Below are 12,664 nucleotides of genomic sequence, written 5' to 3' on the forward strand. Positions count from 1 at the left end.
CCCCAGAGGTGCAGTCCCAAAGGTGCCCCGCCTAAAAATCCAAGCTTCTCTGGGGATCAGCGAGCTCCTCTTCTTGGGTTGGCATTAATGGGTCAGGAAATCCTGGCTCCTTCTGGTTTGCTTGAAGGCAAACCATCACTGCAAGCTCGTCGCACTTTATGTATTTGTAAGGTGTTTTGGGCACGTCTCTAAACTTTCAGAGAAAAGCAGATGTGTGGAAACAGGTGCGTCGCAGGAAGTACTACTGAGTATACACTTGGAGGTAGAAACGGCCCTTAGTACGGAGAGAGTTAGTGAAGGAAGAAATTGTGCCTCTGCCAAAGCAGCTCTCTGAGGTATGAGAGGCCCCTGGGCCCTGCTTCTCTGTTCTGTGGGTGGAAGTAAGCCAATAGGAACCAGTAGGAGTACAGAAAGAAAGTGGCCCTCCCATCATCTGCTTGGAGCCCCTGAGACAGGCTTTACCAGTAAGAAGTTTAAGTTACTTTCTCATCCACTTTGTGCCATTACAACATATTTTGGTGGCAGCAGAGCAGAGGACTTGGTTCTCCCAGATCCTAGTTCAAGTCTAGTGAGCTACAACACAGTGGCTGTTATTGTCAAAACTGTTGAGAGTGCAAGTTGAGCAATGAATTCTCCTGATAAGAAGGGCCCTTTGGGGTGTGTGGGGTGTGTGTGTGTATGGGAAGGGAAGGGAAGGTGTGCATAGGATAGAATGACTGTTTAGGAAATAAACCACTGATGGGGAACGTGGTAGAGGTTTGTAAAATTATGCGCGGGGGTGGGGAAAGATGACAAAGAGAACTTTTTCTTTCTCTCCCAAAATATTAGAACTCAGGGGCATCCAATGAAGCTGATGGGCAATAGATTCAGGACAGCAAAAGGAAATACTACTTTACACAGTGAGTGATTAAAATGTGGAATTTGCTGCCAGGGGATGTACTGATGGCCACAGGCACAGACAGGTTTAAAGGGGACTAGAGAAATTCATGGAAGATAGATCTGTTAGTGGCTACAAGCCATGATGACTGTCTCCACATTCAGAGACACTTCTGAATACCAGTACCAGGAGGCAATATCAGGGGGAGGCCTTGGCCTCTATGTCCTCTTGTTGGACCTCCAGAGGAACTGGTTGGTCACTGCGTGAGATAAGATGCTGGACTAGATGGACCACTGGTCTGATCTAGGAGGGCTCTTATGTTTTTATGACACCATCAGGATGTTTGTGCCATCACAACAGGTGGATTGGTATCTTGTATGTACAGCTAACATGGGTTTTGTCATCAGAGATGCTGTGGTCAGTGGTATTACTACATTGTCTCATTTCTGCACCCACTCTTGCACTTCTTACATCATGAATGGGACCACACAAAATCATAACAAAATGACAGATCTGGGGGTGAGAAGTGCCATCAGGTCACAAAGCAAGAATGCTTGCTTCTGTGTAGAAACTCTGGACTTTCATTGTGATCTGCCATCCAAGTACTAACTAGGGCCCTGCTTTGCTTCTAAGATCTGATGAGACCAAGCTAGCCTGGGTCATCCAAGCCAGGGCAGAGCAGATATAGCCCTAACACAATGGTTGTTGGCATAATGGGATAATGTAAGCAGTCTGCCTGTGTAGCAGGAGGAGGGACTGAAGTGTCTGATGCATAAACTTGTGCAATATCCACGTGGCGAAAATCTTGGTACTTTTTGTTAGAGTGGTGTAGCCGAAATATCTAGTAAGTGCCTTGACTAAATCCAAAGCTCCTCCTTAGGGAAGTCTGCAAGACTGGCTGTTTCCACAACTGTAATCTTGCAGAGCTACCAGGCTTTCCTGGAATGGATGAAGGCTACAAGAAAATAAAAGCGTTTTAGTACTACTTTGCATTAAAGTTACATTGAAAGCAAATTATTCCTCTCAGTAGGTTGGCATAGTCCTGATTTTTGGATCACCTCCAAAAGTTAGGAGCCACTATCAACCCCTTATTAAAATTTACTAATACAAACTATTAAAAATCCTAATGTAAAATGCATACATTGCATCAATTCTCTGAAGATTCTGGTTTTTAATGACCACTCATTCAGTGCATGTGCATTTGTGTTCTGCAGAAGGCTGAAGTTTGGAAAAGGGAATCTCGTCCTCTGATTGTGGAGGAATTTCCGATTGGTAACATTATACTGTGAGAATGCCTAGTGTGGAAAGGACAAAATCAGACTAGAGCTGCAGTCTTATGCTCACTTACTGGGAGCGGGGGGGGGGGGGGGGTCCCACTGAAATCCATGAGATTTACATGCCTAGAACTGGGTGTGAATGCCTTTAAAACAATTGGATTGATCCTGGTAGAAGTGGAAATAGGCAGTTCTGAATTCTTTTGCAAATGGATCATCCACAAGGAGTTCAGGTTGTCAGGTGTGATGGGCCAAGGCCAGACTTCAATGCACTCCCAGAGATTATTATCCAACTATATTTACTTCAGTCTGTAAATTATTAAATACCTCCTTTGATAGTAATAGTTAACAGACTGAGCATTTGTACAGGAACAAGTATGGCACAAGGGTGTCGTGCAGAACAAACTTACAACAAGGAAAATGTTTTGGAGTTTGTGAAGCGAATACATCTGTAATAAACGGCATGCTGTCAGCTGTATAGGGAAATGTAATGTACTTTAGCATCATACTGAGCCCTTTGTTGATCTAAATCAGTGGTTCTCAACCTTCCTAATGCCGCGACCCTTTAATATAGTTCCTCATGTTGTGGTGACCCCCAACCCTAACATTTATCTATTTTACAGATGGAGAACACTGATGCAGAGAGTCTCAGGCGACCCCTGTGTCATTCAATCCCCAAAGGGGTCCTGACCCCCAGGTTAAGAACCACTGATCTAAGTCATTTGCTTGCATTTGGCTTTCCAGTCTTCTTCAGAGCATAAGACTCTGGAATGAAATTCAAAACTGTAATGGAAAATGTGGGGTGTGTAAAGGAGACAGCTATCATTCATTGCTTTACTTACTAATAAGGGATATGGCCAAGTATAACCTTCTGTGAATCAATACTGTCTATTTAAAACTCATCCCATATCTGATAGGCTGCTCTGTATTACGATTGCATTTTGAAGGAGAGGCCTCTCTGCATATACCCTGAGTAGTCTCTTTATCCGTTTACAACTTGGGGAGTTTGAAAAAGCATTATCCCGAGCTCAAGCTCCTTCAGATCCTTCCCAATAACTTACTTTTCTGTAGTGAGAGGAGGTGGAGCTTAACACTGCCTGGACATTCTGCACTAGTAAGGTTTTGTGCAGAACAAGGTTCTGTAGCTTTACACCAATCTGATCCCTTAAACCAGTGGTGGCGAACCTATGGCACAAGTGCCAGAGGTGGTACTCAGAGCCCTCTCTGTGGGCACGCATAGAGTGCCCCCCTCACATCTAGGCTGGCCTGGGCCGCTGAGCTTGATTATTAGCATTAAACCTAAGACCTAGTTTTGGGGAAGCAGTGTAGGTAACCCTGTTAAGCGCTGTTAAACCCCACTGATCTTCATGCAAAGAGCTAAAGTCTAAAGTGTGATCCTTTACCTGGGAGTAAGCTTGATTGCTGGCAATGGGGATTGCTTCTGAGTAAACTCTCCTAGGGTCATGATTCACCCGTTGGAAGAGTTGCACGGTTGCTCCAAAGCAAAGCCACCAACTACCACCAAGCGTACTCCTGAGTAACATGCGCCTCAAAGCCAACCATTTTTTCTAAACTAAAACCTCAGTATTCAGGTTAAATTGCCGTGTTGGCACTTTGCTTTATAAATAGAAGTGGGTTTTTTGGTTTGCAATTTAGAGCACTCAGTCTCAAAAAGGTTCATGTCAGCATATAAATGACATAGTCTCAGATTTGGGGGGAGGTGGGGCTTTTAGCAATTCGTAGGCAAGAAAGAGGCATTCTGCACAAGTTCTCCAAGGCCACATTATTTCATACCAGCAAGTAGCAGTAAGGGGGCTTGCTGTTGAGGATTCCAGAAGTGAAAGAGGCAAGTGTATGAAATTGGGCACGAAAGAATAAATCCCAGCAGTAATGAGATTAACAAAAATCAGAACAACAGCCACGTCCAGGAAGCATTCTTGCAGCTTCCCTTCCCACATCCCTTGCAAGGCAAGAGAGAAAAACGTGGTTCATTTTTTCCACAGCCCCATAAGGGGAAGAGCCAATCAAAAGCATGAAAATTTGAAATTAATGTGGGTACCGTGCATGCCTCTTGTCTGCCCCTGCTGGGCTCCAGCCTACCAGTTGGGATTGCAAAGTCTGGAAAGCTGGATCCCCTTCTGAGAGGCAGGGAACAGACAAGTTGGAACTAAAAGAAGTCATACTGTTAGGCCCTTTCTTTGCTGCTGCAGCTCAGTTGGGTCAGAGCCGCTGCTCTGCTTTGAGCCACTTCTGCAAGGTGCCCCAATTACTCAGACTAGTGGGTACCTGGAGACTGTCCAGCCCTGAAGGTCCATATCGTCAGTCTCTCCACTGCAGCCTTCTGCCCTAAACTTGGTAATCAAGTCATTTGGGGAGATGAGACACATCTTTAAATATATAGAATTTAAAGAAAGTCAGAACAGTTTTCCCTGCCATCAGCCTTGTGTTAAAAGCTCCTATGGGACAATTTTCTGCACCTTGTCTGCATGTATGAACAAGGGCCAAGTTAAGGGGACAGCTGCAATACTACAGATGGGGGAGCCTGTTCCATTGACTGGCCTACTAAAAACAAACTGAGGATATTTACCCTGGGCAGTTTAGCATAGCAATCTAAAGAAGAACATGTTGCTTTTGCACAGAACAGGCCATGCTAGAGAAAATACAGGACTAACCCACTGACCCCTTCCACTGGCACCAATCCAAGCAGGCCTCCCTAGCCCTGTTCTAAACTGGGGCACTCAGTACTGGCTCCCATCCACCCTTGAAACAAGAACTTCCTTTCGATTAGATTCACAACCCAGCCCCTACTTGTGCAGCCATAACTCAGCAAGCAACACTGGGAAGAGGTGAGTTATAGGCTGTGCCACTATAAATCATCCCAAACAGGACTCAAGAGAAGGGGGTGGGGGGAGGACAGAGCGTAACTGAGGCTGTTTCTGGCTGAGATGAGCCCATTATTCTGGAACAACCCTGATCCTTCTCTCTGTATGATAGGGGCAGACTTTCTCCTGGAAATTACTAAATGCCAGTAGATTTCCTTCGTCCTAACATGTATATCCTTTATTGTATATGCTTTTTAATGTTTTTATTATTGTTGTACTGCTGTCTATGCCAATAAAGGCTTGCTTCTCCCATTATTCTGGAAGGTGCCTAAGGAGATTTTTCTTACAAGACTCAGATTCGTGGTGTAGATAGGCTGAAACAGACTGGCACATCCAGGAACAGTGATCAGGGTAGGCAAAATCAATAGTATGTTATGGAAGCTAGCACAATGCATCATCCCCACTTGGGTTTATCCAGGGGCGGCAAGGCTTATAACACGGGTGAACACCATGGAAAGTAAAAAAGTCCACAAATATACTCAGAGTAGTAAGGATTTTGTCCCTGCTTTGGCAAATGTTACTCACTGCACAGCTCCTTTGTCCAGCTCTCCTCTTTCATTCCACACAGCTGCAATCCACAAGTGCTAAACAGCACTCCAGGCACAAGCTGTCCATACTAGTGTCTTCCAGCATGGGCAGAGCAAAGCAGATATACTGTATGGCGGATCTCGATCACTTGCATATTGGCCATTACAAATGAGAAAGGCAGCCTGCTTGACTAGGAAGCCAGCGGGAGGGTAGATGGCAAACTGGAAGGATGGCAAAGAACGATGATCTTCTTTGTGGCACTATATTTTCAGGCACACCCCTCAAGAATTGCTTGTAGAGGCAGTTGGCAGAGAGTTTTCAGTTTTGCCATGTACTTCAAAGGCACATGGCTATGAAATTAAGCATGAAGACCTAGATTAGACCTCACTCTTCTGGGAGAGGCAAAAATAAATTTTGAGCATGGTCCGCTTCAGAAAAAAGATAAAGGCTGTTCAACTCAGAGCCCTCTTCTGTGGGGAGAGAGAAGTTGTCTGCAGGCAGAGAAAGTTCCGATTGTTGTATGCTACAATACATTATAGGCACAAAGGACACCTCCTTGCTAATACACTGCCCCTTTCCTTGCACAGCTGATCTCTAAATAAATCCTATTAGAAATGACAGCTTAAGACAATGCTGACAAACACTATCAAGACCTGTTCTGGCAAATGCTTGAGATGAGTTAGGAACATAAAGACACAGAAACTGGGGAAGAGGGCATGGTACATAAAAAAAGTATCCTTACACATCACTTGTTCCAAGGTGTTCTCCCTCATATGTATTCTTTATATACTCAGTTCCTTGCAGTGTTGGTACAAATAGCAAGCCTTATGTGCCAAATACATTCATCACGGACTGGGGTACCCCAGCAGAAACCCCCCCATTGCAGATGAAACAAGGCAGGGCACAGCTTCCTGGGATCGCACATTACCCCACATTGGTCAGCAGGCAGTAAAAGCCAAGGGTGGGCAAGACAGATCAGATGGGTAGCCTCTGCTCCACTGTAGTCCTTTGACAGTGAGACTGACCCAGTTACTCTAGAACCACAGTCCCTCCTGCTGCCTCTAGAGCAGCTTTGATCTTCTCCGCTTCTTCCTTAGAGACGTTTGCCTTGATCTCTTGAGGAAGGGATTCTACCAACTTCTTCGCCTGCCAGAGATGGAGAACAACTTTGTTGAGTAACAGGTAAATTCTGGACTCGAGGAACTCCCTGCTTCCGTCTGTTCTACACAATCCCCTTATCCCACACTCAGAGAAGGCTGGCTCCCAGAACAGGTACTTTTTGAACTGAAACTACTGCATTAATTTTGCCAACTGAAAGTTCATGGCATTAGTCTGTGGGTCAGTTCTGATCAAACAAATATCTACAGAAATCCCTTATGCAGTTACTACAGTTCATATGAGTTCTTGCTACACTCACTGTTACTATTGTTTGAATGCCAAATTATTTTCACCAACTTTGATGCCAGACTGCCTCTCAAATTTTCTTCATAGTAATACTCCTCTGCTCAGTTTCTCCCTCTGGAGTTTGCTGCCCCCATGTGTCAAGAGTGTGCACTAACACAACAGAGCTGGAACGAGTATTGGTTCTTTATCCAGCCCTTCTTTCAAGGGGCAGAATGCCACACATTGTCTCCCCTCCTGCGTTTTATCTTCACAGCAATTCTATGCAATAGGTTGGGCTAAGAGAGAGACTGGCCCAAGGTCACCGGTGAACATAGTGACAGAGTGTGGATTCAAACCTGAGTCTCACTGGTATGTCAAATAAGTTGCAAAGAAACACCTGCAGGTCTACTAAATGCACAACAAGAGCCGGGCTATTTTGGGAGCACATGCTGCTGTATTATTTTTCTTGCACGCACCACATGCAGAAAGAGTCTTGCCTCCTCCAGGCCCCTATCTGATAAACAAGCCTTGGGGAGTTTGGCACTATCTCTCTCCTTACCTGGACAAGATTCAGGCCTTGCATACAGTTCTTCACCTCTTTGATGAGCTTCACTTTCTCAGCAGTCTTTACCTCAGTCAACTTGACATTGAAAATGACCTGCTCCTGTTTTTTGGGAACATTTTCCTCCTCTGCTGCCTGGGGAGAAAAACTCAGTTCACAATCTGCAGGTGTAACCTCCCTTTCCATCCCAGAGGCTTCATAGAGCTCCAGCAGCCAAAGGAGGGAAAAGTTTGCTCAGGTTATAGCCAAATGACAGCTACTTATACTTTGAAGTGTCTTTTATTACTTCCTCTCTTGTATACGTGTTGGACTGCTGGATCCTTATATCCTCTTGGCAGTGGACATGGTTAGCCTTTTTAGTGTAAAAGCTTCCCTCATCCAACAGCAAGCAATTTTTGTAGTTGAAGTTGGCAGCGGCACAAGGGGTAGATTTAAGCAGGTGCTGCTATAATGAGATTGTTCTGAGAAGCTCCCAGTGAGAAGGTGACATCTTGGCAAAAGCTATAAGTTTATTAGACTACAGAGGTAGTAGCAGGCAGTTTAGAAATTCAAGGTCATGTATGAACATTTGTACTGGAAAATGGACTTGAGGCTATCAAGGCTACTATAGGATCGTATGGGATAAAGAACAGGGTAGTGGGTAAGCTGCTTTCTCATCAGAAACAAAACTGAAGCTGCTCCTTACTGATGCAAGGTCAATGACCCCCCCCCCCCTTCCAGACATCCATCATTAGTTATCTAATTCTGGATGAGATGTTTGGCTTTATACATATCACTAAGACCTAGTTGGCTAGTGTGTGTTGGTTTGTTTTGACCCCACTAGTTTCAGATTGGTTCTAAATGAAGCATCAGTCTTTATTTATTTCTTTGTCATGTATGCCGCCCTTCCTCAATGGGTTCAGGGCAGCTCACAACATTGCAATATATGACCAAAATAATTGAAAGCATAACCAATATAAATACATTTAAAAACACTGAGATCATTTAAAAATATTAAAACCTTCCAATTTTATGGCACCAAGATGTAGTATTAGGGGTTGAGGGGGAGGCCAAACAGATGGAAAACTAGCTACCTCACCCATGTGCTTAGTGCAGGGGTAGGGAACCTGCGGCTCTCCAGATGTTCAGGAACTACAATTCCCATCGGCTTAGCCTACGTGCATGTAATGGTGGCCATGCTGGTAGAGGCTGATGGGGTGGACTCCCTGAACATCTGGAGAGCTGCAGAATTCCTAATAGTGGAACAGCTCTGTCTTACAAGCCCTGGATGCTGGTCTCACCGGAAAGAGCTTTTACCAGGTTGGTACCAGCCATACCTCTTTCAGGCCAGGAATCACCAGTAGGATTTTGGGTTTTTTTGAAGAGCATAATGCTCTTCTGGGGATGTATTGGGAGAGGTGGTCCTGTAGGTATGTTGGCCCCAGACGGTTTAGGGCTCAGAAGGTAAGCACCAGAACACTGAACCTATTCCAATACTTCACCTGGAGCCAATGAAGCTGGTGAAGCACAGGTAGAACTGGGGCCTGCCACAGGGTCCCTGTAAGATACTGACCAAGGTGAGAAATATTGAGGTTGCAGGTAATAGTTACTTTTCAGCTCAAAACTGCTGGTTTTGGCTTCAAACGTGCCCTAATATCTTCAGGGACTAAAGATAAGGCTGGATGTTCTGCTGAATGTACACACTGCAGTCACTTTCTGCACAGTTTGGTTGCTGGTCTGAGGCTATGGGCAGAACTAGGATCTCAGGACTGAAAAGCTGATGTTTCTTACACTGATTTGTCACATACTTCCTTCCTGGATTCATGGAGGAGATTTTGACTCTGAGGTAGTAATGTCAAGGTATCTAGAATGCAAGGAGCAGGACCAAGCTGCACTTGCCTGAACATGCCAACAAGTTCATTTGAATTTGCCACTTGAATTTAAGAATTTTTTTTCAGTACTCCACAAAATTTCCAAATGTTTCCATTTGGAATATTTCCATTGGAAAAACTGAGAAAGTCCTTAGATTTTTTCATGCTATACATTTTGAGGGTAAAAAATCTTGCCTTAAAAAGCATTTTGTACAGTCCAAAAGAAAATATATCACGGAACACTTTTGTCAGTGCTACCCCAAATTTCCCATTTCCATTGAAAAACACTGAAAAAAGGCCTCACATCTGGGTCCCAACATCTTTATTTTGGGGGAAGGGGTCATTTGCCCATGATGCTGCCATTACTGTAACACTGTGCAACAACTCAGCTTCTCCCTAAAAAGTCACCTGTCTGTGTTAACCACAGGACAACAACAGGCATCCTTGGCTCTGCTTCCCTTTCCTGTAGAGTCAATGAACAGCAGTTATAGTTCATACTATATAGTGCTGCAAACCAAGTATACCTTTGGGATGTTCCTTTGGTACATTAAATGCAAGCAACTGGCCTGATTTTGGGACAAAGGAATTGCAAGTTACAAGGCTGATCTCTTACCGGGGTTGCTTGTTGTGCTGGTGGCATCATCCCTGCCATTGGCATAAGTCCCATGTCTTGAATTTTCAAGGTTTTCTGAAAAAAGAGACACAGAAAACATGATCAGACCATTTTTCATGTGTTCCTTAAACCCAAGAAGCAAGGAAGGCCACTGCACCCCACTTCTACCTACATACGCAGCCCCCACCCTACAAATCAATAGTGTGGATTGTGCCCCTTTGGCCTTCGCTCGCTAAATATATTCTTTCCTTGGAAAGGCAGCCATCATGCAAATACTGTACCTTCAACAGCTCATTGAGATCAGAGATCTCCAGCAGGGTTAGGCTAGCAATATCCTGAACTAGGTGCTGAATTTTGGGCGAGTACTCTTTAGGAGCATTGTCTAGAGGAGGGCTAGCCAAAACATCACTTTGCTGGGAGCATGTAACCTTCAGCATCCTTACAGCACAGGCTCGTGGCTGATGCTGCCTACACAAAAGGAAAAAATGGAGCATTACACATTATGCTTCCTAAGACAATGACCCAGCAGTAGGCACAATGACTGTGTAAACTAAACACACTCCCTTATTTAAGAGCATAAGTGCCCTGGATAAGTCCAAAGTCCACAAGAGCTAGCGTGGTCTAATGGTAAGAGTTTTAGACTAGGACACGGAAATTGAAGTCTCACTCATTTCCATTCCATGGAAATGTGTTGAGTGCCCTTGGGCCAATCACACACTCTCAGACTAACCTACCTCACAGGCTTGTTGGAACAATAAAATAGAGAAGGAAAGAATGTGGTAAGGCAGTTTTGGGTCCCCATTGGGAAAAAGCAGGGTATAACTGAAGTTTTTAAAAGTTCAATACTGGCTTTATTTGCAAACAGCGGACCTTATGTGGCCCATCAGATGTTGTCCATTGGCTCCCCAAAAGACCACAGTAATTTCCTAAAGTAGCACCTGTGAGCTAAGAACAAAGAAGATCCCAATTCAAAGGTCATCTCAGCCCTGAAACTAGTAGGTAAACCATGCATCTACCTTTTCACAACAGCTCCGTTTGAAATGTAACCGTGATCTACACATGCAAAGCTTTTGAATACTGCAACAATTTATACAGATGCAAAGCAGAAGGCCAAGCATGCCTCAGGAAGAACAGGCATCGGCCACGCAAGTCCCTTCAGGTGCGGGAGAATCTCAGGAGCAACTGCTCAGCCCGCAGGATTTCTCCGAAGACAGTTAAAACAACATCCTGGCCGGGAGCTGGCAGCGATCACGGATTTTCCATATGATGCTGCTGGAGCTGGGCGCTTCATACAGGTTGTGGGAATTGCGCTCGGCCTATGGCTCAGGTAAGAAGTCCAACCCGGGGTGACCTCTAGCCCTCCTTGGGGTCCTTCTGCTGCCCATGGCTCCCTCTCCTCCCCTCCCCTTCAGCTCCTCATACCGCAACAGAAGGCGGATAGCGGTCCCTAGCCGCCCCACGGGCAACATGGCCATGGCGGCAACTACAGGAGGCGGCAGGAAGGAGGCACCGGCGGCCTCCTGTAGCTCAAGCGTGCGAGCCTCGTAGGGCGCCGAGAGGACCTTCTAGCCGCAGCATCTTAGTGGTTTACTAAAGCGGCCCAATCACCGCCGACCGGACGACACGGCGCTCTAAGCACCAATTTTTTAATGCCCGGACGTGACGTCTCGAGTGCTGTACAGCACTGGGCTCCATTCGGTGCGGAGTCCATAGATTAAAAAGCCCCAAGTGCTAGACCGGCATTTTCATTATTTAGAATTAGCTAAGTAGCTTTTAGTATTGCACTTTTTCCATGTTTGAGAGATTAAAGGTGGAAGATGCTCATGCGAAAATGAAGGAGGGGGGGGGGACCAGTACTTAAATGTAACTGTGATAGGACAGCGCAGCAGTCTCCCCTAAGAAAGCAAAAGCAATGGCAGGAATCCGTGTTCTGCTCTTATGTCTCTGGAAAAATATATATGAGGCTTTGTTATGATTTAAAAATTCATACCTGATGCATCCATTAGCATTTTGCAGGGCCTTATGTATATGCGATATTGCAGGAACCTTATGTACACGCGAGGTGGGAGGCTGGAACTGGGATAGAACATATCAGACTTTGTAAGTGTGGTGTAGTTGATATTGTTGCCCTAAAAACTGTGTCTCATATACACTGAATGTGTGTGGAAATTATTTCCAGTACATTTCAGAATACATGACTATTGGCACCCAGTGAACACTCTCAGGAAATAGTTCTAAATTATTGTTGAAGGCTTTCACGGCCAGATTCAACTGGCTGTAGTGGGTTTTCTGGGCTGTGTGGCGGTGGTCCAGGGACCTAGGTATAGATTTTTTAGGGCATGGCCACACCTCCCCAAGCCCTGCCCCTGGCCTCAGTGCTTATGAAAGCAGCTCCCTGAGACCTGTATGGCAGACTCCCCTGCCCTGCCCTCCCCCCCACCAGCTGGGCTCCCAGCCAGCAGCCCCTTCTGCCCTCCCCTCTGGGCAGAGGCATAACTAGGGAAAATGAAGCCCAGTGCAAAATCTAATTTTTGCGCCCCCCCACCCTCGCCCCAATGGGCGGCCGCTGTGATGCAGGAATTCATCCCCAAACAGCATCACTTTCAATGGTGTTTAAACTAGAGAGCCCAAATTCTCCTTTTAAATCCACCTTAAAGAGAGAATCTGGGGTCCCCAGTTAAAACAACATTGAAAG

General features: G+C 45.4%; 1 protein-coding gene across 2 annotated transcripts; it reads right to left on the reverse strand.

The window, feature by feature from the left end:
* Positions 1–6,310: 6,310 nt before the first annotated feature.
* Positions 6,311–11,548, reverse strand: MRPL12 (mitochondrial ribosomal protein L12). Of its 2 annotated transcripts, none has more exons than XM_048491588.1 (5): positions 11,392–11,548; positions 10,251–10,437; positions 9,970–10,044; positions 7,504–7,641; positions 6,311–6,707 (listed from the first exon to the last, which is right to left on the reverse strand). In XM_048491588.1, the coding sequence occupies exons 1-5, from the start codon at positions 11,442–11,444 to the stop codon at positions 6,591–6,593; spliced, it is 570 nt and encodes a 189-aa protein (XP_048347545.1). In that variant the 5' UTR covers positions 11,445–11,548; the 3' UTR covers positions 6,311–6,590. The 2 variants fall into 2 exon arrangements, with proteins under 2 accessions (XP_048347545.1, XP_048347546.1); XM_048491589.1 differs by having other exon boundaries at positions 10,251–10,433; positions 11,392–11,517.
* Between the last annotated feature and the right edge of the window lie 1,116 nt (positions 11,549–12,664).

Source organism: Sphaerodactylus townsendi, linkage group LG03, assembly GCF_021028975.2.
Source record: "Sphaerodactylus townsendi isolate TG3544 linkage group LG03, MPM_Stown_v2.3, whole genome shotgun sequence".
NCBI lineage: Eukaryota > Metazoa > Chordata > Lepidosauria > Squamata > Sphaerodactylidae > Sphaerodactylus > Sphaerodactylus townsendi.

What these genes read in the sequence shown, in the direction of transcription:
- MRPL12 (XM_048491588.1), bottom strand. Translation starts at nt 11,444, where the DNA reads ATGGCCATGTTGCCCGTGGGGCGGCTAGGGACCGCTATCCGCCTTCTG. An exon ending in ATCTCAATGAGCTGTTGAAG is followed by an intron (nt 10,045 to 10,250) that starts GTACAGTATTTG and finishes CTCTTTTTTCAG; the next exon opens with AAAACCTTGAAAATTCAAGA. An exon ending in CAGCACAACAAGCAACCCCG is followed by an intron (nt 7,642 to 9,969) that starts GTAAGAGATCAG and finishes TTTTCTCCCCAG; the next exon opens with GCAGCAGAGGAGGAAAATGT.